The sequence below is a fragment of the Athene noctua genome, chromosome 16 (assembly GCF_965140245.1).
Source record: "Athene noctua chromosome 16, bAthNoc1.hap1.1, whole genome shotgun sequence".
Lineage (NCBI taxonomy): Eukaryota > Metazoa > Chordata > Aves > Strigiformes > Strigidae > Athene > Athene noctua.
This window is the reverse complement of record NC_134052.1, coordinates 4,230,689-4,251,899: the sequence shown is the minus strand read 5'-3', so window position 1 is coordinate 4,251,899 and position 21,211 is coordinate 4,230,689. Positions and strand designations below refer to the sequence as shown.

Sequence of the window (21,211 nt, the reverse complement as noted above, 5' to 3'; positions counted from 1 at the left end):
GTTGAAACTCAATGCACAGCAAAAATACAGCCAAGGATAGGAGTGGTGAAAAGAAAAGATTTGTAAATATTAACACTGTGTGTCTGTGTTGCAAGGACTTTTTTTACATCGACACTGAGATTGCACTTGTGATATCCAAAAAATTTCATATTTAATCTGGCACCCAAACTGTGCAACTTAAATTCTTCCCCTGCTCAAGCCTTGTATGCAGCCTTTGTGACACCTGTGCTTTATCTTGCTCTGCCGTGTGTTTTAATGTCAAAGCTGCTTCTTGCAGAAGATCTGTTCATCTCTTATCCTGCAAAGAATCTTTCGATTTTATGATGCTTCATGCTTTGCATGCCAGCTTGGCACAGGTTTTTCTAAAGGACCTGCCCTGAAGCACCTGCTCATTTACTGCCTGGTTGAGATGTGCCACTACGTTTGCAGAAGTGGTTGTGTCTCTTCTTACACTGTAGAGATTCCTTTTTCTTAGCAGTACATTTGAATTTTTTCATTTGTTCCTCTTTCATTTATTTTTCTTTAAGGCTGTGGTTGTGTTTGTCACACACAGTACTTTGTACATTCCAGTTACAGGTTTACACAACAAGCCTAATCTTTCCTCTGCAGTATCAATACCAATCAGTCAACCGGCACAAACTGCAGTTGAACCAAACAACTGTGTGATCCGCTTCCTAATTATAGATCTGGTCTGTACTGTTCTGTGGTGTTTATACTTCAAACTGTAAATACATTTCCTTTCAGGGCCCTTTTTCTGAGTTGTTTTGTCACCTGTTCCTGATGTTGTAACATGGTTTTGAAAAAAGTCATCTGAGCAGGCAGAATACAAGCAGCTCCCTGTTTACTTCAGCTGTCAGTGGCACTACAGGCAAACAGTAGGAGTGTATTTTTTTCACTCAATGGATGTTTTTTTGGCCATAAACTCTAGTGTGAAATGTATGTGGAGGCAATAGTTTGCATCTCTTTCAAAACCGTCCCTTGGGCCTCTGGAAATATTTAAACTGGTACTTTGTAAACAGAAGTGCTTGCTTCGGTCATGGGAGTATGGTACACACAAAGTTTGTGGCTGATTGACAGAATTTTGAAGGAGTACAAGCAGGTGAGTTTTCGAGAAGCGAAGCTCAGCACTGGAAGGTTAGGGACACAGCTAGCCACGGAGTTTATGCAGTAATGAAATTACTGCTGTAATTCACTGAAGTTGGTTCCAAGCAGCTATTGCTGCTTTCCCTTTACGTTCTCTGTCCTCTCATGCAACAGGACTTCTCATCCCTTAGTCTGTCCCTAAAAGAAGGGGGAGTGTATATTGGTTCTTCAGGAAACTAAATGCCCTGGAAAGCTGGTTTTAACAAGTAATTCTCCAGGTCTTCACGTCTGCTGTAAGCAGCAATTGCGGAGAGGGAAAAAAGGAAAGCGAGGAAGTGGCTGTGTAAGGGGGAAGGAAGCTCTAAGAGCAGCGCAAGAAAACCTGGGGTGGGTGCCATGGGGGTGCGCTCGTTTCTTCCCCTCGGACCCGCGTGTGGAAGTTAAAGAGGCCCCGGCTCGGGGTCGGCAGATGCTTGCGGTGCTGGGACGAGGATTAGAATCCCGCACAGAACCACTGGCGGGCGGGTGACACAGCCGCGGGGCTGCGGAGCCCTGCGCCCGCTTCCAGGAAGCTGGTTTCGGCCCCGCTGCCCCGTGAGAAGCGGCGCGGTGCCGCTGCTCGGGCCGGGCCCGCCGCTCCCAGGCTGTTTTTCTCCCAGTGTGCCAGAAGAGGGATCCCCAGCCCCGGCGGCGCCTCCCGCCCGGCCGCCGCCTCCCTGCCCGCGCTCCCCGCGGCCAGCGGCGGGCCCCGGCACCCGGCCGGCCCCGGCACCCGGGCGGCGCCGCCGCCATGGCCCGGTGGCGGGGGCCAGGGCCGCGTTCCGGCGCCACTCCGCCACCGAGACCTGCCCGGGCCCCTCTGCCAGGTAACGGGGGCGGGCGGGGCGGCCCCGGGCCGAGCACCTGGGAGCGGGGCCGGGGGCTGCGGCGGGGCCCGGCCATCTTGCGGCGGCCGCTCCCCCTCCTCAGCCGGCCGCGGACGGGCCCCCTCCCACGGGCCGCGGGGCTCCGCGGCGGCGCCGCAGCAGGCCTGGCCGCGGGTGGGGAAGGTGCTGCTCCCGGCGGGCGCTCACCGGCAGCCGGGCTCTGCGGCTGCGGCCGGGCCCGGCCGGCCCCGCGCCCCTGTGCCGCGGGCGCAGGCGCAGGCCCGATGGGCGGCCAGAGAGCACCGGAGACCGCGCACCGCGCGAAACGTATCTTTATTGCATTAATACAAAAGACAGCGATCGGGGAGGAAGGGGAAGCCCGGAGGGCTGCGGCTTAGCTGGTGCTGGCTCTCGGAGGCTGCCCCCGACAGCCCAGCAGCGCCCCGAGCAGCTCGCAGGGTCAGTCGCCCCAGGTGGGAGGATGGAAGCTCTGCCCCGGCGGTGCCATGGCGAGCCCCTGGCGCAGGGCCACCCCCGGGCAGACACGCCGCAGCCCGCCGGGGCTCACAGAGCCTGGTGCACAGACACGGGGACAGCGTCAGGGTCGCTCGGCTGGGTCTCGGGGGTGGCAGACCTGTGGGTCAGCACACGGGGCCTCTTGAAGGCTCCAGGCCAAGCCAGAGGAATTACTACAGAGGTCTCCAGGGTTGGCGTGTCAGGTTTGGAGCATTCCAGTAACCTCAGCTCCTCGGTGCTCACATCAAGGGACAGGCTGGTATCCAGAGGAGCTTTTATTGCTGAGATCTCCCATCTGGGTGCTGGCATCTTCCCAAAGGTTGAGAGGTCACCAGCGAGCTCAGCGCTCTTGGACAGCAGGCTCTCCAGCAGTTTGGGGTGCTTTTCTTTCTTGCATGGTGTTGAGGTGTTCTGTGACACCATATCCATCAGGCAGTCGGCTGTGCTGGGGTGCTCACAAGGCAAACCGGACAGGTCAAAGGCAGCCTGACCATGGTGGGTCTTGCAGAAGCAGACAAGGCTGAGGTCAGAGATGCTTTGGGTCAGGCCCTGCAGGTCAGTCTTCACACAGCTGCTCAGAGACTCCGACTGCTTGACAACACACAGGGACCTGCCTTTTGTTGCACTGTCCGAGTCCATGAGAAGCTCCCAGGTGTCTGGTTTGGAGGCACTGCTATTGTCCATGTAATAACTGCAGACAGAAGAATCAGTGCGGCTGGAGGCCCTGGCCACAAACCCATTTTCCAGTATTTCCTTTATGGTCAGGATGCTGGTACTGTGCCTCTTGGTGGACAGCATGGTGTAGAATCCCACCACTGTCAGGCTTGTGGAGACCAGGATGTCCCTGCCAGAATAAATGCATTAATGTTCATTACCGTTCTCTAGCAAATTGCAGACATAGAGTAGTAAGACTGCTCTCTGCAAAATCCTGTCTCAGCCTTGCTTAGGAGAGCGAGGAGCTGAGCAGGATCCAGAACAGTTATCCAACCTGTCATTGTCTTCTAGAGCAACACAATTGCACCAGAGCCTGTTTATTGTTCACAGGTCATCATGGAGCCTCTCTAGAGTTCAGCCTCAGCCTGCATACACTACTCTTAGCTTTGTATAATGTGTAGGGACTCTCAGTAAACCTCTCAATCTGTTAGTGGTACTAAGATGGAACTGGTTTTCCCCAGAGATAAGACACTTTACCCTTGTTCCTCAAGTCACAGGACCATAAAAGTTAGAGTTGAGTCACTTTGGGATGGAGACACTAAAACTAGGCTCTGGTTAGGATGGAGAGGCTGAGGAGCAGCTTTCACTGTACCTTTTGTCGCACACGTGGTTTCCCCCCCCTGCAGACCTGCGGGGTCCCACAGCCCACATGGCACTAAGGGAGGTCCTCAGGACAGGCCCTTCTGGCAGGTCTCATGCTGCACACCCCTGCCTTCTGCTTTGTGGGCAGGAGCCTCCTTTATGCTCCCCCTCTGCCCAGGAGGAAGGGGCTCACCATCACCTCAGGCAGCAGCTGCCTTCTAGGGAATGGGGCAGGAAGGGAGAGCAAAGGCAGCTTGCTGTGGTCTGAAACTACTTTTACTCTGAACACATTGAAAGCAGAGATAAAAAGCTCCTGAATTTACTGCAAGGGGGGGACTGGAGGGTCATTCTAGGAAGAAAGTCTTCTTTGAAAGACTAAATTATTTTTTTCTTAAAGACAAAAAAAATAGCATGTGAGAAACATTAGGGGAATAAAATACATGCTAAGAGGATAGGCTAAAAAGTATTACCTACCTTCAGGTTCTATGGAGACCCCCTTGGAGATCCTGATCCTTCCTTGCTAGTGTTGCTTGTAGCATTTTTATAGTTCTGGCAATTCATTAACAAGCTAGTTTCCTAATTAAGCTAGTTTGAGAGAGGGAGGGGTTTTTGTTTGCTTCTTTTTAAGCACAGGGCAGTGATTGTGAGCTGTGGCTAACTGCTGAGGGTAAACTGAGTCCTGTAGGTGTTGTTTGTAGCCTGTCAGCAGCGGCAGCCTTGGAGAGCAGGGGGGTGTTTGCAGGAGGTGTAGTCCTCTGCTGCAGAAGGCGGAGGACAACACACACAGAGCCTTCCTGCCCAGACACAACACTCAGGGAGGGTCCCTGACAAGGTGACATCTTTCTTCGGTTTTGTGGTGTTTTGTCTGAAGCACTGGCCAGGAGCATCCGTGCGCACAGGCTGAACGCGGGCGGTATAGATAATGTCTGGGCGCTAGCCGGTGTGTGCTGGGGAAACGGCAGGAATGCAGAGAGCACATGTACAGCGTGCCGGCGTGCTCAGGCCCAGCTGTCACTGGGGTAGCTGCTCCTGCTGCTGTGCTGTGCCGCCTTCCCCGCGCGGTGTGACAGTGCCGCTGCCCGGCCGAGCTGAGCTTGCCGCGCCGGCCGCCTCTTCCCTCTCTAGGAAGGGCCAGCCCTGTGCTCTCCTCCGGGGACCCCAGAGCGCATCCCTAGAGCGAGAGGCGCTGCAAAAGCAGCGTGGGGAAGGTGGTTGATTTTAATTTGCTGATTTCTCCCCCCCCCATTTTGCTGGGAGGCGGCTGCCGGGGGCGCTGTGTCCCACGCCTGGCTGGCTGTGGCAGAAGCGAGGCCCCTCCCGGAGCTGGGCTCAGCCGTGTCCTGCGGGGCCCTCCTGCACCCCGGAGCCGCCTTCCCGGGGGGGCCGCGGCGGGTTTTGCAGGGGTCGAGGTGACCGGGGTGGGCGGCAGCGGGGGGGGGGGGGTCTGGGGGCCGCCCACCGGGGGCGGGGCGGGCGGGCGCCCTCCCGCGCGCGCCTCTTTGTGCGGGCGGGAGGCGGCAGCGCGCATGCGCGGCCCGGCCCCGCGCGGGGGGGGGGCGCCGTTGGCGCGAGATAGGAAAGTGCCGCCGCCGCCCGGCCCCGGCCCCGCCATGGCGCGCCGCAGCCGCGGGTGAGTGCAGCCCCCGCCGCGCCGGGTCCCGTCTGGCTCTGCGCCTGCCCCCCGCCGCGGGGTAGCCTCGGGCACCCGCTGGCGGCTCCTCGCCGCCGCGCACAAACCTCCGCCCCGGACGGCCCGTTCCCGCTCTCGGGCCGGGCAGCGGGACGGCGGGCTGCAGGCAGGGCCGCGGCCCCGCACCCCCGGGCTCCGCGGGCCCCGCTCTAAAGGCTTCTCCTGGCTCCCCGGCTCGGGAGCAGGGGGGTGACAGGGCCGGGCGGGGGGGTGATGTGCAGAGCCCCTGGGGGCTGCTCGCCCAGCACTCCCCAGCTGGCTGCTGGCTGCTTCCTGCATCCCTCTTCTTTACTCCAGCAATCCAGAGACTGGTGAGCGGTAAGGGGGGGAAATGGGGCCAGTCCTTAGATTCAGTCCTCCCAGAGGGACAGGAAGGAACAGAAGTCAAGAGAAATGCTTCTTCTCCTGCTCTCAGCAGCATTAAAATTCCTTGAATATACCGGGACCCCAAAGCTGAGGGACCTCTTTAAATCTGGTGTGTCTGAGTGAATGTCTGTGAAGTGTTGGGGATCAGAGCTGGAAGAGAGTAGGTCTGGAGCTACTGCACAGCACATGTTGCTCTCTGGAGTGCTGCTCTGCATGGTGGAGGTTACTCCCTCTGCTGTGTTTTTATCAGAGGTGGAAATTACAATCTTTTTCTATTTATTTCTAGTGAGGAGCAGGATGAGCTGCATTACCAGGATACCGACTCAGATGTGCCGGAGCAGCGGGATGGCAGGTGCAAAGTCAAGTGGACACAAGAAGAGGTGAGTGAGAGCCTGGCACTTGCTGAGAGCAGACGCTTTGGGGTAGGCCTCTGGCATGGCACCCAGTGCTTGGGTGCCTCCGCCCCAGCTCTCACCTACTGGCCACGACACCGCCTACTGCTGTCTTGCTACTGGTGAAGACCATGTGTCTGTTTTGCTGAGGTCTTAATGAGGCTGGGAGGTTCGGGGGAGTTTGAAGTGTAGCCTGGAGAGCAAGAGCTCCGACCACTTTAGCTTAAGCATGTGAGTCCTGAGCGAGGCATGTGCTGCCTGCAGTACCCTTGTGAGCAAAGAGGGGTTCCAGAGGATGGCTGACGCCTCAGCAATCTGAATTGCACAGTGGAACTGTCCTCCCTTTTCTCTAGCAAAAGCAGGGACTGTTGAGACTGTTGGGACCATGGCTTAGTCATCTTGACTGAGAGCCTGAAATTAGTTGGGAAATTATATTCCCTCCTCCCAGTTCCTCCACCATTTTTGTTCTGTGTGAAAACTACAAGATGTCCTGTTTCCCCTGGGGTCTGAACACCAAGTCAGGTGATCTTTGTGCCGGGATCAAAGCCTCGGGCTCATGTTGGGCAGGAAATTATTTCATGCTCCTGTTTGCCCTGACAGCACACACAGGCAAGTATGCCCGTAGCAGGCTCTTTTTATGAGCTGTAGGCTATAGCAGCGCTCATGAAGGAAATGCTGTAGAGCCCCATAACACTGGAAGACAGTAGACCATCAGGCTAGTGGTGATAGACTTAAACCAGTTGGCTTTCTTGGCCAGGGAAAAGCAGTGCGTGGGCTGTGGGAGATAGACTGTCTGGTCAGGGGTGTACTGGGGCTGGATCAGCAGGTAGCCTTGGCCACAGGGTTTGAACCAGACTGTACTGGAACAGAGCTGAGCCCTTGTTCTCTGCTTGCTATATGAGTTTGCCCTAGTACAGAGCCCAGAACCAAACAGTCTGTTCCAGTTGGGCTCCAGGCACTGGAGCGCTGCTAAAGAACGGTGTGGGCTACCTTCCTCCCCTGAAGGCAGAATGCCAAATAAACCTTCTTGACAGTTCAAAATACCTAGCTTGTTCTCTTGATGCCATCAGCCCAGGGGTGCCTGTGGCGTGTGTTGCCTCTGTGTATGTGAAAGTGGATGTCTTTGTTCTTTGCAGGATGAGCAGCTGAAGATGTTAGTAAGACATTATGGGCAGAATGACTGGAAGTTCCTGGCCAGTCACTTTCCTGTAAGTGACCCCTTGCCCAGCTGGGAATTCTAGTGTTTTCATGTCACTTCCTGTGCTCATTGCACTGGTTCTCTGTGTCTGTGCACCACCTTGCACAGTGGGGCTCTGTTCTGTGTCTGCAGCTCCAGGCTGTGAAATTGTGCTTCTTTAGGGCAGGGAGACACCCTTCTTGCATAGAGCATTTTCAAGGGTGAGTCTCTTGGAGCTGGGGTGAGAAATGGAGGCTCCTTTTGCTGTGCCCAGTGTCTTGGTCATAGTATGTATTCTCCATGTGCTTCTGCAGGTTTTTTGTGGGAGAGTCTGGTGTGGGGGGGACACAACTGCTGTTGCTATAGGGGCTTTTGGAGCCTCAGGTCTAATACGTGGCTATTCTCATTCCTTTTCTAGAACCGCAGCGATCAGCAGTGTCAGTACCGGTGGCTGAGAGTGTTGAATCCAGACTTGGTGAAGGGCCCTTGGACCAAAGAGGAGGACCAAAAGGTAAGTCAGGGCTGAGAGTATCTGTGTTGAACTGTAACCATCTGCAGAGAGGACAGAGGTGTCATACCCTTCTGTAAGTTGTGGGTAATTCTTTCCAGTGGTGGATACCTTGAGAGCAGCACTCTGACCTGTTCTGAGCAGCCTAATGCGGCCATAGTTGTGATGTGCAGGAGCAGGTCCAGGCCTTTTCAGCTGAACACCTTCTCCCTTTCAGACAGTACTGCTACAGTAGGCTGCCAAGGGAGAGAGCAGTGAAGGGAATTAATTCATCTGCCTGCTGGCAGATTTCCACCTGACCTGGCCATGTTGGACCAAAAAGAAAATAAAACTGGCATTTCCTGTGCCACGGTAGACAGGCTGAAGTGGATGTCTGAGATCGGCTAGGTGAATCATCACTTCTGGGTGCCTGTTTCTCTGCTAATTCCAGAGTGAGCTGAGAGGGGCCAGCTCAGACAAACTTGTCATCTTGATGTGCTTAAGAAAAGCTGGAATGAACTCAACTTTTACCCAGGTTTTCTGCTGCAAAATGTCCTAGTTTGTCAGACTTTCTGCAATGCTTCTGCTCCTCCGTTTCTTTCCCTTTTGGTCCCATTACAGGCTGTTACAGTCCTTTTCCCTCCCATCTGTGTCTTATGTCAAGCATGTCCTAAGGAAGCTTCTCACGATGTCCTTCCACCTTCCTACAGGAGAGCGGTTGCTGCCTGCTTTCCCCTTCCCTTTGCATGTCCTGACTGCCAGCCCACCCATCCTGGCCAGGCTGGGCTCCAGCTTTCTCCTCCTGACACTGCACAGTCCTTTGCCCTGCAAGTGCTCCAGCTCCTTGGCCTGTGCCTGTTTGGTGTCCTTGGTCCATATGTCTGTGCTTGATAGTCATGAGTCTGCAGTAGGGACATTTGTTTTGGGCCAAGAGCACTGTGAGCATCACCTGTCTACCCACACCTTTCAGCTGAGCACAGCTGGCGGGGATACAAATGCTCTTTGAAAACCTTCAGCCTCCCCTCTAAGATTTTGGTGGGCTGAATGTTGCAGGTAATAGATTGTTTCATTCTGACTATGCCGTGGACATACTCCAGGGGCTCAGAACAGATTCTGTGCCCAGAAGCATTTGCACTGAGCCTCAGGCAGAGATGACAAAGCCCTGGGTGAAGGGGAAGTGGCAAAGTGGATGGCTTTCAAGTGAATATGGCTTGTTTATGCTTTGGAGCTCTGGCTGTGTGTCCTGGTGCTAGTGGAGCATGGAGCAGCAGCCCTGGCATGCCCTTGGTGTAGCACACTGTTAAAGGGAGGCTGTGCCCAGCTGGCAGACCTGTGTGGAGCTGATGGACCTGGCCATGTGACAACAGTCCCCTTGGTAGGAGGGAGGGCAGAGGAGCCTTGGAGCATGTGGGAGTTGGCTCCTGCTCAGAAATGGATGGGCGTGTGTTTCTAAATCTGGGCCCCTCTGCCCCTAGTGCACCTGCCAGTTTCCACCCCATCTTCTGTGAGCTGTTGTCTGCATTCACAGGTGCCATGTGGCAAAATGCTTGCACGGAATCAGTTTCTTTCAGAAATTCAGCTGGATCATTGCTCCTGCAGTTGTTGGTACACCTGGTTGTCAGTGCAGCTCTTTTTCCTAAGGGGCTTTTCTCTGTCTGCCCTTACCTGGTCCCAAAAGAGGTGGAGAGCAAAGCCTGAAGATGATTGTATTGACCTTCTCCTCTATTCCATTTCCTTATTTCCCTCCTGCTCTCTTCAAAGGTAATTGAACTGGTTAAAAAATATGGCACCAAACAATGGACCCTGATAGCCAAGCACCTGAAAGGGCGATTAGGGAAGCAGTGCCGGGAACGCTGGCATAACCACCTGAACCCTGAGGTGAAGAAGTCCTCATGGACAGAGGAGGAGGATCGCATCATTTTTGAGGCCCACAAGGTCCTGGGGAATCGTTGGGCAGAGATTGCCAAGCTGCTGCCTGGGAGGTAGGACCTCTTTGCTCACTGGTGTCTTCACAGCTGGGTGGCCTGTGGAGATGCATGTATTGGGCTCATAAGATGGGGCTAGAGAGTGTGTAGGAGTTGTTAGCTGTGCTTTAAAGCTGCTGTAAATGGTGATTTCTATTTCCTTCTGCTTTCTCTGCAGGACTGACAATGCTGTGAAGAATCACTGGAACTCCACCATCAAGCGGAAGGTGGACACTGGAGGCTTCCTCAGTGAAACTAAGGAGTCCAAGTCACTGTACTTCCTTGTGGAGGTGGATGACAAAGAGAGCCAAAGTCAAACGAGAGCTGAGAGCCAGGTACTGCACCAGCACATTTGTAGCGGGCAGCTGGGTCAGCCCCCTGCTCTGCTCATGCATATCAGAGCTGTTCATCCACCCTTCTGCTGCCTCTCAGGCTGCCTTTGGCACACACAGCCAGGTGTCTACATAGACGGTCTGTGCCTTTCCCCAGCCTTCTCCAAGAGACTGACTGTTGGGGGATCTCTCCTTCCAGGAGCTAGAGGTGGAATGTGAGCCTGAGTGTGTTATCCGGGTGGAGGACAGCAGTCTGCTAGGACTGTTATCTTGCCAATCTCGTCTGACTTGGAGACTCACGATTTTTTTGGCTGTGTTATGCTGTTGCTGGTGGGAGAAGGAGGCTGCTCCAGACAGCGTGGGGGCATGGTGAAGAGGCATTGGGTCCCTTTCCTCCAAAAAAAAAAAAAAAAAGAAAAAAGAGGCAGGGAAAGTATACCCAGTTATTTTTTCAAGAAGAAAGCATGTAGTTTTCAAAGGCAGGCTCTTCAAAAGTAGGAAATGCAGAATAGTGCTATCTGCTCAGCCTTTGTTCAACTTTCTCCTGGGATACTGTGAAGTGAAATCTTCAGTTGAAGTCCTGTGCTCATAATGTTGCATGGACTCCTGCTCAGGCAGGGATGGATGGGACAGAGCAGTGAGGGAGAACAAGGGTGTGAAACAAACTGAATGGCAGGTAGGAGAGCAGGCACAGTTGAATGTGTCTGGGGACCCTTGCTCTTTGTCCCCAGGACTTGACATTGTTCCCTTGGTTTCTACTAACGGCTGGATTTTTTTTTTTGTTGTATGCGCAAAGAATGTCCTGCCAAACTGGCCAGTCGATATCTCTGAAATAAAGGAAGAGGATATCAGCGATGAGGAAGTGACGGGTGTACAGGAGTTACCCTCAGAGCTGCCAGCTGCCGAACTGGCAGAGCATAACACTGAGGGGACCCCAGATGATGCTGTGCCTGAGGATGCCTCTTCATTTGTCACATCACCATACAGATGGGTCGTTGAAGCTGCCAACTATTTGATCCCAACATCTGTGCCAGCCTTCAATGAAGCTCTGGATATGATTGAATCTGTAAGTAATAGGCCCTTGCTCCTCCATCTAATGTAGGGAGACTGATCCCCAGCCTTTTCCCTTGAATGAACTTACTGGGTCCCCTTGCTCATCACCATGGGCATCCGGAGAAGGGCTAGGTCTGTCATTGGCTTGCAGCTTCCCACTGTCTCCTTTCCAGGTCTGGATTAGGCCTTTCCAGCTCTGCGAGTATTGTGCTGGGCTTGCAAATTCCCCTAGGCCCGTGTCCATGTGCATGGTCTCTGCTGGTGTGGGAGGCTGTAAATGCTGGCAAACCTGATCTCAAGCATTCCTGTATCAGCCAGTGTCTCCAGCTCTCCCTTTCATAATGATTTGGGCTCATGCTCATGGGCTTTCCTTCTCCTGTTACAGGATGGGATAGGACAGAATAGACTGGGAATAGGCCAGGCCCACTTTATGCAGGACGGACCCCTTCACACTGGGATGACCCCACCGTTTGCTTTTAGTGGAGGTAGCCTCACAGAAACTAGTAATTTTGAGCCAGTTGAGCAGTGCTGAGGTCCCCCGGGTGACAGAGGTATGCCAGAGTGGGAGGCTGGCTGGAATCAACAAAGCACTTTGCTGCCATCAGAAGAAAGTGTCTCTTTAGCCCCTAGCTTGCCTGAGGAGTTTATGAGCTGATTATCCACGAAGGATGCACTTTGCATGTGTATAGGAGGACAGAGAGTCTGTGCCCAAGGCTTAACAGCCCATCTGTGGGCCCTTAGGGGCCCGTTTGTATGGTACTTTGGGTATTGGTGGGGTTGAGCTGCCGATCTCTGAACTAGTCTGATGATTTTTAGTCTTTCAGCAGTGCACATTACAGCGGAGCCCTGTGTCCAGCTGTACTGATGTGCCCAAGACTGTGGTTTGGTGTTGGCTGACAGTCACTTCATTCAGCCCCTGTTCCCAGACCTATCCCCAGATGCTTTTTTTGTCCCCTCTGCACGGGGGTGCAGCTGTTTGTGCAGCTGTGCTGTGAACTGAACTGGGAAACCAACCTTGCATAAATAGAAAAATCTGCCCTATGCACAAGCAGCAGCTTTCAGCTGCATCACTTCCCTGGTCTGGTTCTCAGCAGTGCTGGCAGCAGAGGGGAGGAGGCCTTGAGCCCTCCTTAGCCAGGCTCCTTGAAAAGCTAGTGCAATCTCACAGATCCATGTATTTCACCCCCCAGTTCATATCTGCATCTGTGCCAGTCAGCTGCTCAGTTTTCCTTCCTGAGCTGCTTCTGACAGTTTCCCTTGTGTGCAGGACCCCGACGGTTGGTGTGATTTGACCCAGTTTGACCTGCCTGAGGAACCCTCTGCTGGCAGCAGCAGTAGCAGCAGCAGCCCAGTGAGGCAAAACCCCCTGCCCAATGTGACCGAGTACCGCCTGGACGGCCACACCATCTCCGACCTGAGCAAGAGCAGCAAGGGAGAGCTCATCCCCATCTCTCCGCACGCAGAGGTGAGCTTTGGCACGCCGCCCTCTGTGCTGAAGAGGCAGAAGAAGAGGAAGATCTCCCTCTCCCCCGTCACGGAGAGTGCCACCAGCACCAGCCTTTCCTTCCTTGATTCCTGCAACAGCATGACGCCTAAGAGCACCCCTGTCAAGACACTGCCCTTCTCTCCATCTCAGGTACGGAGCAGTGGCAGAGCACGGGCTGTGCTCCTCCACTTGGGATTGGTCGTGAGCTAATAAACATGTTACTGCTCCATCTACTTGCTTTAATGGCATGTATTCCCATCAGTTCTGCCAGCTTTGTGTTTCTCCTCCCTTGAATGAGGCAGCACCAGTTCAGGGGGTGTCTTTGTTAAAACAAGGCGCAGAGCTGGGTTCTGGCACTGCTTGTCTTCAGCTCTGCCCTTCCTGTGGGAGCAGCAGCCTGTGTCTGCCTCTGGGAGTGCTTGCAGTGTTGGGGAAGCCCAGCTACCCTGTGTGGTGGGCAGGGTACTTGCCCAGTCTGAGGAAGGACATGCCTGCCCGCTGCAGGATCACTGGAGAACATGCTGCTTCTGTCCCCAGGGCATCACTGCCCCAGCTGTGGGTAGCACCATGGCAGCAGTGAAAAGTGGCTTTCTCTATTCATTTCCAGTTGAAAATTCATTTCCAAGTCACACAGGCAGGCTTGGCAGCACACACCTTTTGCAGGTCTCTGAGTTGCTGTGCTTGGGAAAACATTCCTGGGCTTGTCTTTGTGGCAAAAGGGACTTTGTATCTCTCAGCCTTTGTGATGACTCCTACAGTGTCCACACACGTGTGCACACAGGGTCTCCAACATACATTATCTTGGAGCTCTGTGGTGTGGTGGAGTTCTGTCTGTGAAACAGAATAAAGGTTGCTGCATTGCAGTGTCCCCACCACTGTTCCCACAGCTGCTCTGTTGTTCAGACCCTGTCAACTTGTGCCTTTTAGGCCTTTATTTCTGCTGGTTTTGCAGCCCTGGGTGGCATGTGGGAGAGCACCACAGGGCAGTGACACTCAGGTTCAGGTAGACCTTGAATGCAAGGCCAGTAAGAACTGGGAAATCAAAGCAACGCTGAAATGTGCAGCTCTACAGAGTGTAAAAGGCTGGAAGGCCAGGATTGAATGTGAGAAGGCAAATGGCCTGTCCTGCCTTTCGGGATGAGCTTGAACCATCAGTGAATGTAACACACACAGCTCTTTGCTCCTGATAGGTTCTTGGGTACAAACCTTGTTCCTTATGGGAGTAAAGTTGTCCCTTATTAGCTGTTATGAAGTAAAATCCTAACAAACAGTTTGTCATTTTCTCACAGTTTAGGCTGAAGACAGATCAATGCAAAATCTGTTAACTTGTATGCTGTTGTTACATGGACTTCTCTCACCTTTGGCAGCCTTTGCCAACCCCTTTGGTGGGCTGGCATTACCTCCTTCACCATTTTGTTTGGCTTTATCTGGACCAGTGCAAGGAAAGGCTTCTCTCCCACCCTATAGCTGCTTGTAGACATATCACCTCCTCCCTTAGGGGAAGTGAATAATCTTTATAGATGTGAGGCACCTGGCAACTTTCATGTGTGTGTCTATGTGCAAGACTGTATAAGTCTGTAACAGTCATTGTGGTTTATACTGGGACAGATACTCTTGTGCCCCTTGGTACGGGAGGATTGTCCTTACTTGAAATTTTTCCTCATATTTAGGAAAAAGTAATGATTTGTGATACTATGCTGGATGCTTGAGACTGAGTGTCTTCTCTTTCTTTCCTGTGCTGTGCAGTTCTTAAACTTTTGGACCAAACAGGATACACTAGAACTGGAGAACCCATCTCTGACCTCCACGCCTGTGTGCAGTCAGAAGGTGATTGTCACCACCCCTCTGCACAGGGACAAGACCCCTCTGCTCCAGAAGAACTCTGCGTAAGTCCTTTCTGCCCCCTCCTCCCCCATTCCCACCTGAGCAGCATTCTTTTCCACACAGGAGTCTGGTCCAATTCAAACACACTGCCCCCAATACTTGTAGTGGCACTACTGAGAGAGGGACAAGACAGGCTGTGGATTTCCTTAAATCAGTGTTTTCCCCCAAAGACAGCTCCTGTCTGAGCTGCAGGGAGCAAATGTCCAGGCTGATTTGGGCCACAGCCAAGTGACCACTGTTGTGTTCAGCTGCTGGGTGGGCTGTTGCCTTCTGTGCATATCTTTGGGAAACGTTGCTGTGCTGTGACCCCTGTGCAACAGGGAAGGGATTTGATTTCCTCAACAAGAGCTGCTCAGATCCATTCCTTTAGCTCTGCACCCTCTGCTTTGCCTGACCTGAGGGGCAGTTTGGGGTGATGATTACTCAAGGCACTGTACCAGGCAGATCAGGAGGACTGGTCCACACAGGGAATGTTTTGCTGGTGGGCTGAAGCTGCACAGTGTTTGGAGGTTCTGGCTGTGCTAGCAAAACTGCTCTGTTGGCACAGTCCAGAGCAGCTGCCCTGTCCAGGCAGTGTGAGCTGGCTTGGCTGCTTGAAGTGCGTTTGCACCCAGGGCTTCTGCTGGTCTAGCTTTGTCTGTCACAAGCCCAGGCTGGGCCTGAGCATATCTGCCAGCAGAAGTATTGCAGGGTAGGGCTGGCCTGCAGAGCTGCATGTTGCCTGTGTCAGGGGGCTGTGCTGCTTTCTGACAAGGGTGCTTGGTAGCTGGCAGGGTGAAGCAGTATAGCTGGCACATCTGAAGGGTGTTTTCCCTGCTAAAGGGTCCTCCATGCCTGTTTGCCCTGCTCGCACCCCAGGAACAGTCCAGCCAGGCAGGTGGTGGTTGCTGCTGCTACGTGAGACTCGTGCCGTGGCCTGTGTAATGAGAGGTCTTGGAAGGACTGGGCTTACTTTGTGTGGCTTACAGCATGTCTGATGCTTTCCCACTCTCTGCTGCCAGGTTTGTCACACCAGATCAGAAGTATGTGGTGGACAACACTCCGCACACCCCCACGCCTTTCAAAAATGCCCTGGAGAAATATGGACCAATTAGGCCTCTGGTAAGTGTTGGGCAGGTCTGCTGCTTGCTAGTGGCAGACGCATAATGAGTGTAATGGAGTAGGTGGCAGCAGAGCTGTGAGCCAACTGTTACCTGTGCCTTAGCAAAGTACAGTTTATAAGTGCCAGGCTGAGATGGGAGGGTTGAAGGGGACCTTGTCATGGTAAGTAGCCACAGGACTTCTAGCTTCTCTCTAAACCAGCTAAAAAATGCCAAAATCTGTCCTTGAATCAGGCTGCAGTGCTTGGCTACTGATGACATTGAGGAAAACCAAGGAAGCTATCTATCTAGGCATCCCTGAAGAACTGCAAGCGTTGCGGGGATGACAGTTTCCAGTATCCCAGGCTTTTTGTGCATACTGGTCTCTTGATGGCACATTTGAGGTTCAGCTGATAAGAGCTTCTCATGCCTGGAGATCCTGTAAATCTGTCAGGCTAGCAGAAACATAATATTTTTTCTAGATGGGAAGTAAATAGGTAACTTTGGTGTTTGTCTTCCCACTGGGCTCCCTGACCCCATTATCCCTTGAGGGGAAATACTCAGGAGTCTGCCCAGCATACAGATTTTGACTGTCTTGTGTGCTTTCTCCTGATTTTTCACACCAGCCCCAGACTCCTCACCTGGAAGAAGACTTGAAAGAGGTGCTCCGAAGTGAAGCTGGCATTGAACTTATCATAGAGGATGATGTGAAGCCTGAGAAACAAAAGAGGAAACAAGGGGTGAGCTGATTTTGCATCTAGCACCTGCTGCTGAGCTACCCTGTGCTGAGAAGTGGTGTTTTGGCTAGTTTTATTCATGGTACTGTTGATGACAAAAGGTTTTTAGCCTGTGGCTGTTGTCTTTTAATCGGCAAGAGGTGCCTGATGTTAAGGCCTGCTTAAAATACTGCCAGCTGTGTCCTGGTTTGTGCTGAACTCTGGGCATGGAAGGAGATGCTGTGTCCCTATCCTACAGGAGAGACCCCATGGCACACTCGGAGCATCTGTGGCATTTTGGGCTCCCAGCAGGCTGTGGGCTGGTATGCAGAGTCTTGTGTCGGTTGCCCTGTTGGCTTTCCTTTCCTATTGAAAGGGGCTTTTTGTCTTCTAAACTGGATTTTGGTGCCAGGAGGAGAGCACTGGAAGCTGCTGTGCCCTGTGGTGGGGAGGGCTGCAGCATACCTTCTCCCTGGGGTGCTGCTGCAAGGTACACCTGGGGCAGTGTGGGCTTGGTGTGCCCTGGGCCCTTGAGATGGCAATTCACCGCATTGATTCATGCTGACACTTGTTCTTCGGTGTCCCCCAGCTGCGCAGGAGTCCCATCAAGAAGGTCCGGAAGTCTCTGGCCCTGGATATTGTGGACGAAGATATGACGCAGAATATACCTGCCCTCCCCAAGACTGTCTGTTTCAAAAGAGCCCAGGTGAGGGGTGCTGTGCTCAGAGCAGGGGCAGAGCTGGCTTCTGCTCCAAAGAAACCCTGCACAGAGCAGTGGTGGCAGCTTTGCAACTTGCAGCTGCCCTTGTGGATGTGGATGAAGGGATGGATTTGTTACCTGGCCTTTTGGCCAGGCCAAGTATCAGCACCATTAGAGCTTGTTTCCTTATAAGTTGTGGGGTTTTTTTTCCCCTTCGCAGCCTGTGAATTTCTTGTCAAGGTCCCTGAACCTTTCATCCTCAAGCAGGAAGAACAGCAGCGGTTTGCTCAACAGAGCCTTCGTGCAAGTGCAGCCAGAGAAAATGTCCTACAGGAAAATGCCGAGCCATTTCAGACCACCAGCACCGGTGAGCCCTGCAGCCACTGCTCTCCCAGTCAGGAGGTTAGATGGTAGTGCAGCCCTTGTCCCTCCTTGGGAGGAGGAGTGAGGGGAGGAAGCTCTGTGCACTCCTGAATAGGCATCCATGTGCTGTTGGGGTTGTCTTTGCACCAAGGTTTGGAGATACTGAGCCAGGGGTGTTGCTCTACAGCTTCCTTCTGTCTCTTTGCAAACTTGCCCTTCTGCTGGGGCTCAAAGCCCTGTAGTTGATCAGAGCTGTGGCCTGCTTAGCATGTTTGGCCCTGGATTTCCTCATGGGCATCTGCATCCTGTCCCAATCCATCAGGGAATTTGGTTGATTTGATCCAGCAGTGAAGTAAACATTCCTTTTTCCAGTGAGCACTCCTTGGGTGGACCACAGTAGGCTCATCTTTTTTGTTTCTGTGGGCATGGCAAGTCTGTGAAGGGCTGTATAAATGCTAACCAGAAAGATATTTCCCACCCCTGTAATTTTAGATGTTTCTAGGTTGTGGTGAAGGCTGTGTGCCATAGACAGCATAGGCTGGCTTTATCCTGCTCTTCACCTGAATGCGTGGCAGTACAGAGCCCCAGTTGACCACGTGTCACCCTGTAGCTTGTGGTGAGGTTGGTGCTGTTACAGCTACTCTGTTCCTCAGCTCCACACAGTTGTGTCTGGGTTGTGCTGGAGTCACAGCAGCCTACAAATGCCCTCTGGGGCATAACAGTTTCTTGTGCTCTCTTTAATTTAAAATCTTCACCACTTGGTATGTTTGCAGGTAGAGCACGTTAGTAGGGAGATATCCTTGCTTTGTGAGGCAGTGTGGCTTAGAGAAGGGGATTTAGACCATGATTTTGCAGGTATTTGCTGAGTCACGGGAGCTTTGATAGCTTGAATAAGGAGGGAAATATATGCTTTCCCTGGTGGGGGGTGAAACTGCAACTGGGGGCCTAGCGTGGGGGTGTTTTCACATCGCAGGAAAAGCCCAGGTGCAGTATTGTCTTTGCTGAGGAGCCTTGGCTCAGTCTTCATGAAACACTGCAGCAAGGGAGATTGTGTCTGTCCCTGGATTAGAGCTGTCTGTTGTGAAAGCTCTTTCTGACAAATAAGTACTCCTCAGCCAGAGTAATTCCTTCCCTTTCTCAAAATAAATGCTACTTAACCACTTCCATTTCTCCTCCTGTCCTAGGCAGGGTCGTATTGCTCTGAGAGCTAATAGATCCATATAAATAAAGCTTTGGGAGTGACTTGAAGGTGACAGTAAGGCAGCTTGTGTGGTGTGCAGTGAAATCCCATTGCCCAAAGACAGCAGAGCTGTTTGCGGTGTTTCTGGACTCCTGGTGTTGCTAGCAGTGGCAGAAATTTATTAAGGAAGCTCACCTAGCTGTGAGCTGAACCTCAGTCAGCCCCAGAGCTCTGGCTGCATGGAATGTTGTTACTGTGAGCCCATGCTGAAGCTTGAGCTCCGGCTCTTTGCGGTGCATCTGAATGGGTCTTTCCACTGTGTGTCTCTTGGCTGCATTTATCAAAGGATTCGCAGGGGTTTTCCTGGAGTGTAAAAGCAGCTCATGAGTGCCCTTTCTGCACACAGTGACTGAAGCACACCTGATTTTTCAGCTGGGACCCTGCTGAAACTGAAGGCACCAAGTTGTCAAGGATGGGCTTTGACAAATCTAGACCTGGGACTGAGCAGCTCCTGTAGGAATTGAACTGGTTGGGAATAAACCCCAAAACTGTTCCTGAGTTCTTTCTATCCCTCTGGAATCTCTTCAGTACAAGGAGCCTTAGTGGGTTTATGCTTTGGGGTTTTTTCTCAAGGCAAGTAAGGGTTGTCCTGAAGTGGATCATTCACCTGGGAAACTGCTGAACAGAACCCTCCTTTGCTAGAAACAACCTGCTCGGCTGTGATGAGTAACTGGTGCTCTGGAAGTTCCTCCTGGTTTCCAGATGGGTGCTCCTAAGTCCAAAGCTTTATTTCCCTTTATTTCCCAACAACTAGCAGATAGTTGTTAGTTTTATTTTTGCAGTCTTTCAAAACAGGATGTCAACATTGCGTTTGTCCTCTCCCTTACCTGTGTTGCACACGTGCTTTCTTTTCCTTCTGTAGATGACCAGGGCTTGGAAAGCAGTAGCCTGTGGTGGAACCCGAGACCAACTCTTCATGCAGGAGAAAGCTCGACAGTTTTTGGGCATGCTGAAACAGAGTCACACATCAAGGACCTTAATCTTATCATGAAGGATTGTTTGCCTTTTCTTTTTATTTTATTTTTAAGAATTTTTTTGTAAGTGGAGGGGAGGGGGAACCACAGGAAACTAATGACCTCTGCCAGGCCTTACTGTGTGGGGGTGTATTTTTTTCCTTCTGTTCCCAGGTAGATCTATATTGTAATAAATTGGGCTAACTGCTGGCTAATGTGTGGAATGCAAGTTTTAGGATCATTATGGAAAGGCAAACAAGGGAAGGTTGGAGAGCTAACAGCAAGACCTCTCTCTGCAAGACCCAAGTTCTGCAAAAGTAGAAGCATGCAGCCATGTTCCACCTTGGAGCAGTGTGTGGAGACATCTCGCAGCCTGCCTGGATCTCGTGTGGCTGCCTCTGGTACCTCGGGAATGGCTTTTGCAAAGGTTCCTGTATGTCTTGCATCTCCCCTTCTGGCTTTCCCAGGGGATGGAGCAGTTCCCTCTTCACTCTAGGAGGAGGGAGGGTGTTGTGCACTTGGAGACGTGCTTTGGGGTGACCCGTGTTGGGAGCCGGCCCCTTGCTCGCTGTGGGGCTGTTTTGTACTGCCATGCTGCAGAAGGGGGGCGGTGGGCGCCTCTCCCCAGGGCTGTGCTCCTTCTTCAAATAAACAATGGTGCTAACATCACCCTGTCACTTGGACTCTGACTCTACCTGGGGCCTCGCAGCGCTGTGCTGGGGTGGTGAGTGCAGCAAAGCACTGGTTTTCATGCGGGATCTTTTCTTTCCTGGCAAGTTGTTGAATTCCCGTTAGCCTCTCAGCATGAGCAGAAGGGATGATTTCTCCCCTACCATTAGTGTACTTTCATCAGCTGTTTAAAAACAATTGTAGCTACTTTCTGGGAAGGTGCCACAGTGTGTTTGAGCTTAGTGTGGCTGAGATCTCTGCAAAACTGCAGGAGTGGATGGAGGCTGCAGTGGGCAGCGGGCTGGAAGCACCAGGAGGGTGATACAGCAGAGCCTCTTCTGTCCTTCCTTTGGAAGCCAAAGCTGCATCTGTGTAGCTGTTCCAGTGCAGTATCAGTAGTGCAGTGTCCTGTTTTGACAGAGACAAGGATGAAATGTGGCAATTGTAGCAACATATTAACTCTGCGATTGGAAAGGTGCTGGAAAAACAAGAGCAGCTCAGCAGTTGGACCAGCACATGAACAGCTCTTTGAATGAGCTGTGTTGGGGGCTGTGCTGTGGTGTGCTGGCCTTTGCAAGCCACCAAAGCCATCGTGGCAGATCTGCCTCTGGCTGGGGATAGCCACACAGCAGAGGTGTGGGGAGGAGGGGTTCTGGGCACTCCTGTGCCTTTTAATGGGGTCACTGTCTCCAGTCCCTTTGCAGGGTGGAAAAACAGAGCAGGGCTCTATAAATCTCATTTCAGGTTGTGGCTTGCATTGGAAATAGTCAAAAAATCCTTACTGACAAACTTGTTAATAAAACCTTGGATCCTGGGAAATGAGGCAGTTTTAGAAACCCAGCTCATTTTTCATTTCTACAAGCTTGGGGCCAAAGCGAATCCATGAAGTCATTTTTCTG

At 52.6% G+C, this 21,211-nt stretch overlaps 2 protein-coding genes across 3 annotated transcripts; one reads left to right on the top strand and one right to left on the bottom strand.

The window, feature by feature from the left end:
* The first annotated feature begins 1,822 nt into the window (after positions 1-1,822).
* Positions 1,823-20,297, top strand: MYBL2 (MYB proto-oncogene like 2). 2 transcript variants are annotated; one of them, XM_074920123.1, is made up of 14 exons: positions 1,823-1,949; positions 6,104-6,197; positions 7,346-7,417; positions 7,805-7,897; positions 9,635-9,855; positions 10,016-10,172; positions 10,966-11,235; positions 12,490-12,858; positions 14,455-14,594; positions 15,594-15,693; positions 16,298-16,411; positions 16,977-17,093; positions 17,308-17,454; positions 19,553-20,297. In XM_074920123.1, exons 3-14 carry the CDS (start codon positions 7,361-7,363, stop codon positions 19,679-19,681), a joined length of 1,914 nt encoding a protein of 637 aa, XP_074776224.1. In that variant the 5' UTR covers positions 1,823-1,949; positions 6,104-6,197; positions 7,346-7,360; the 3' UTR covers positions 19,682-20,297. The 2 variants fall into 2 exon arrangements, with proteins under 2 accessions (XP_074776224.1, XP_074776223.1); XM_074920122.1 differs by lacking the exon at positions 1,823-1,949 and adding an exon at positions 5,357-5,391.
* On the bottom strand, positions 2,514-4,272 carry LOC141967149 (uncharacterized). Its single transcript, XM_074920597.1, has 2 exons — positions 4,236-4,272; positions 2,514-3,309 (listed from the first exon to the last, which is right to left on the bottom strand). Exon 2 carries the CDS (start codon positions 3,261-3,263, stop codon positions 2,514-2,516), a length of 750 nt encoding a protein of 249 aa, XP_074776698.1. The 5' UTR covers positions 3,264-3,309; positions 4,236-4,272.
* Positions 20,298-21,211: the final 914 nt, after the last annotated feature.

What these genes read in the sequence shown, in the direction of transcription:
- LOC141967149 (XM_074920597.1), bottom strand. Translation starts at nt 3,263, where the DNA reads ATGCTGTCCACCAAGAGGCACAGTACCAGCATCCTGACCATAAAGGAA.
- MYBL2 (XM_074920122.1), top strand. Translation starts at nt 5,372, where the DNA reads ATGGCGCGCCGCAGCCGCGG. An exon ending in CCAAAGAGGAGGACCAAAAG is followed by an intron (nt 7,898 to 9,634) that starts GTAAGTCAGGGC and finishes CTCTCTTCAAAG; the next exon opens with GTAATTGAACTGGTTAAAAA. An exon ending in AACAAAAGAGGAAACAAGGG is followed by an intron (nt 16,412 to 16,976) that starts GTGAGCTGATTT and finishes GGTGTCCCCCAG; the next exon opens with CTGCGCAGGAGTCCCATCAA.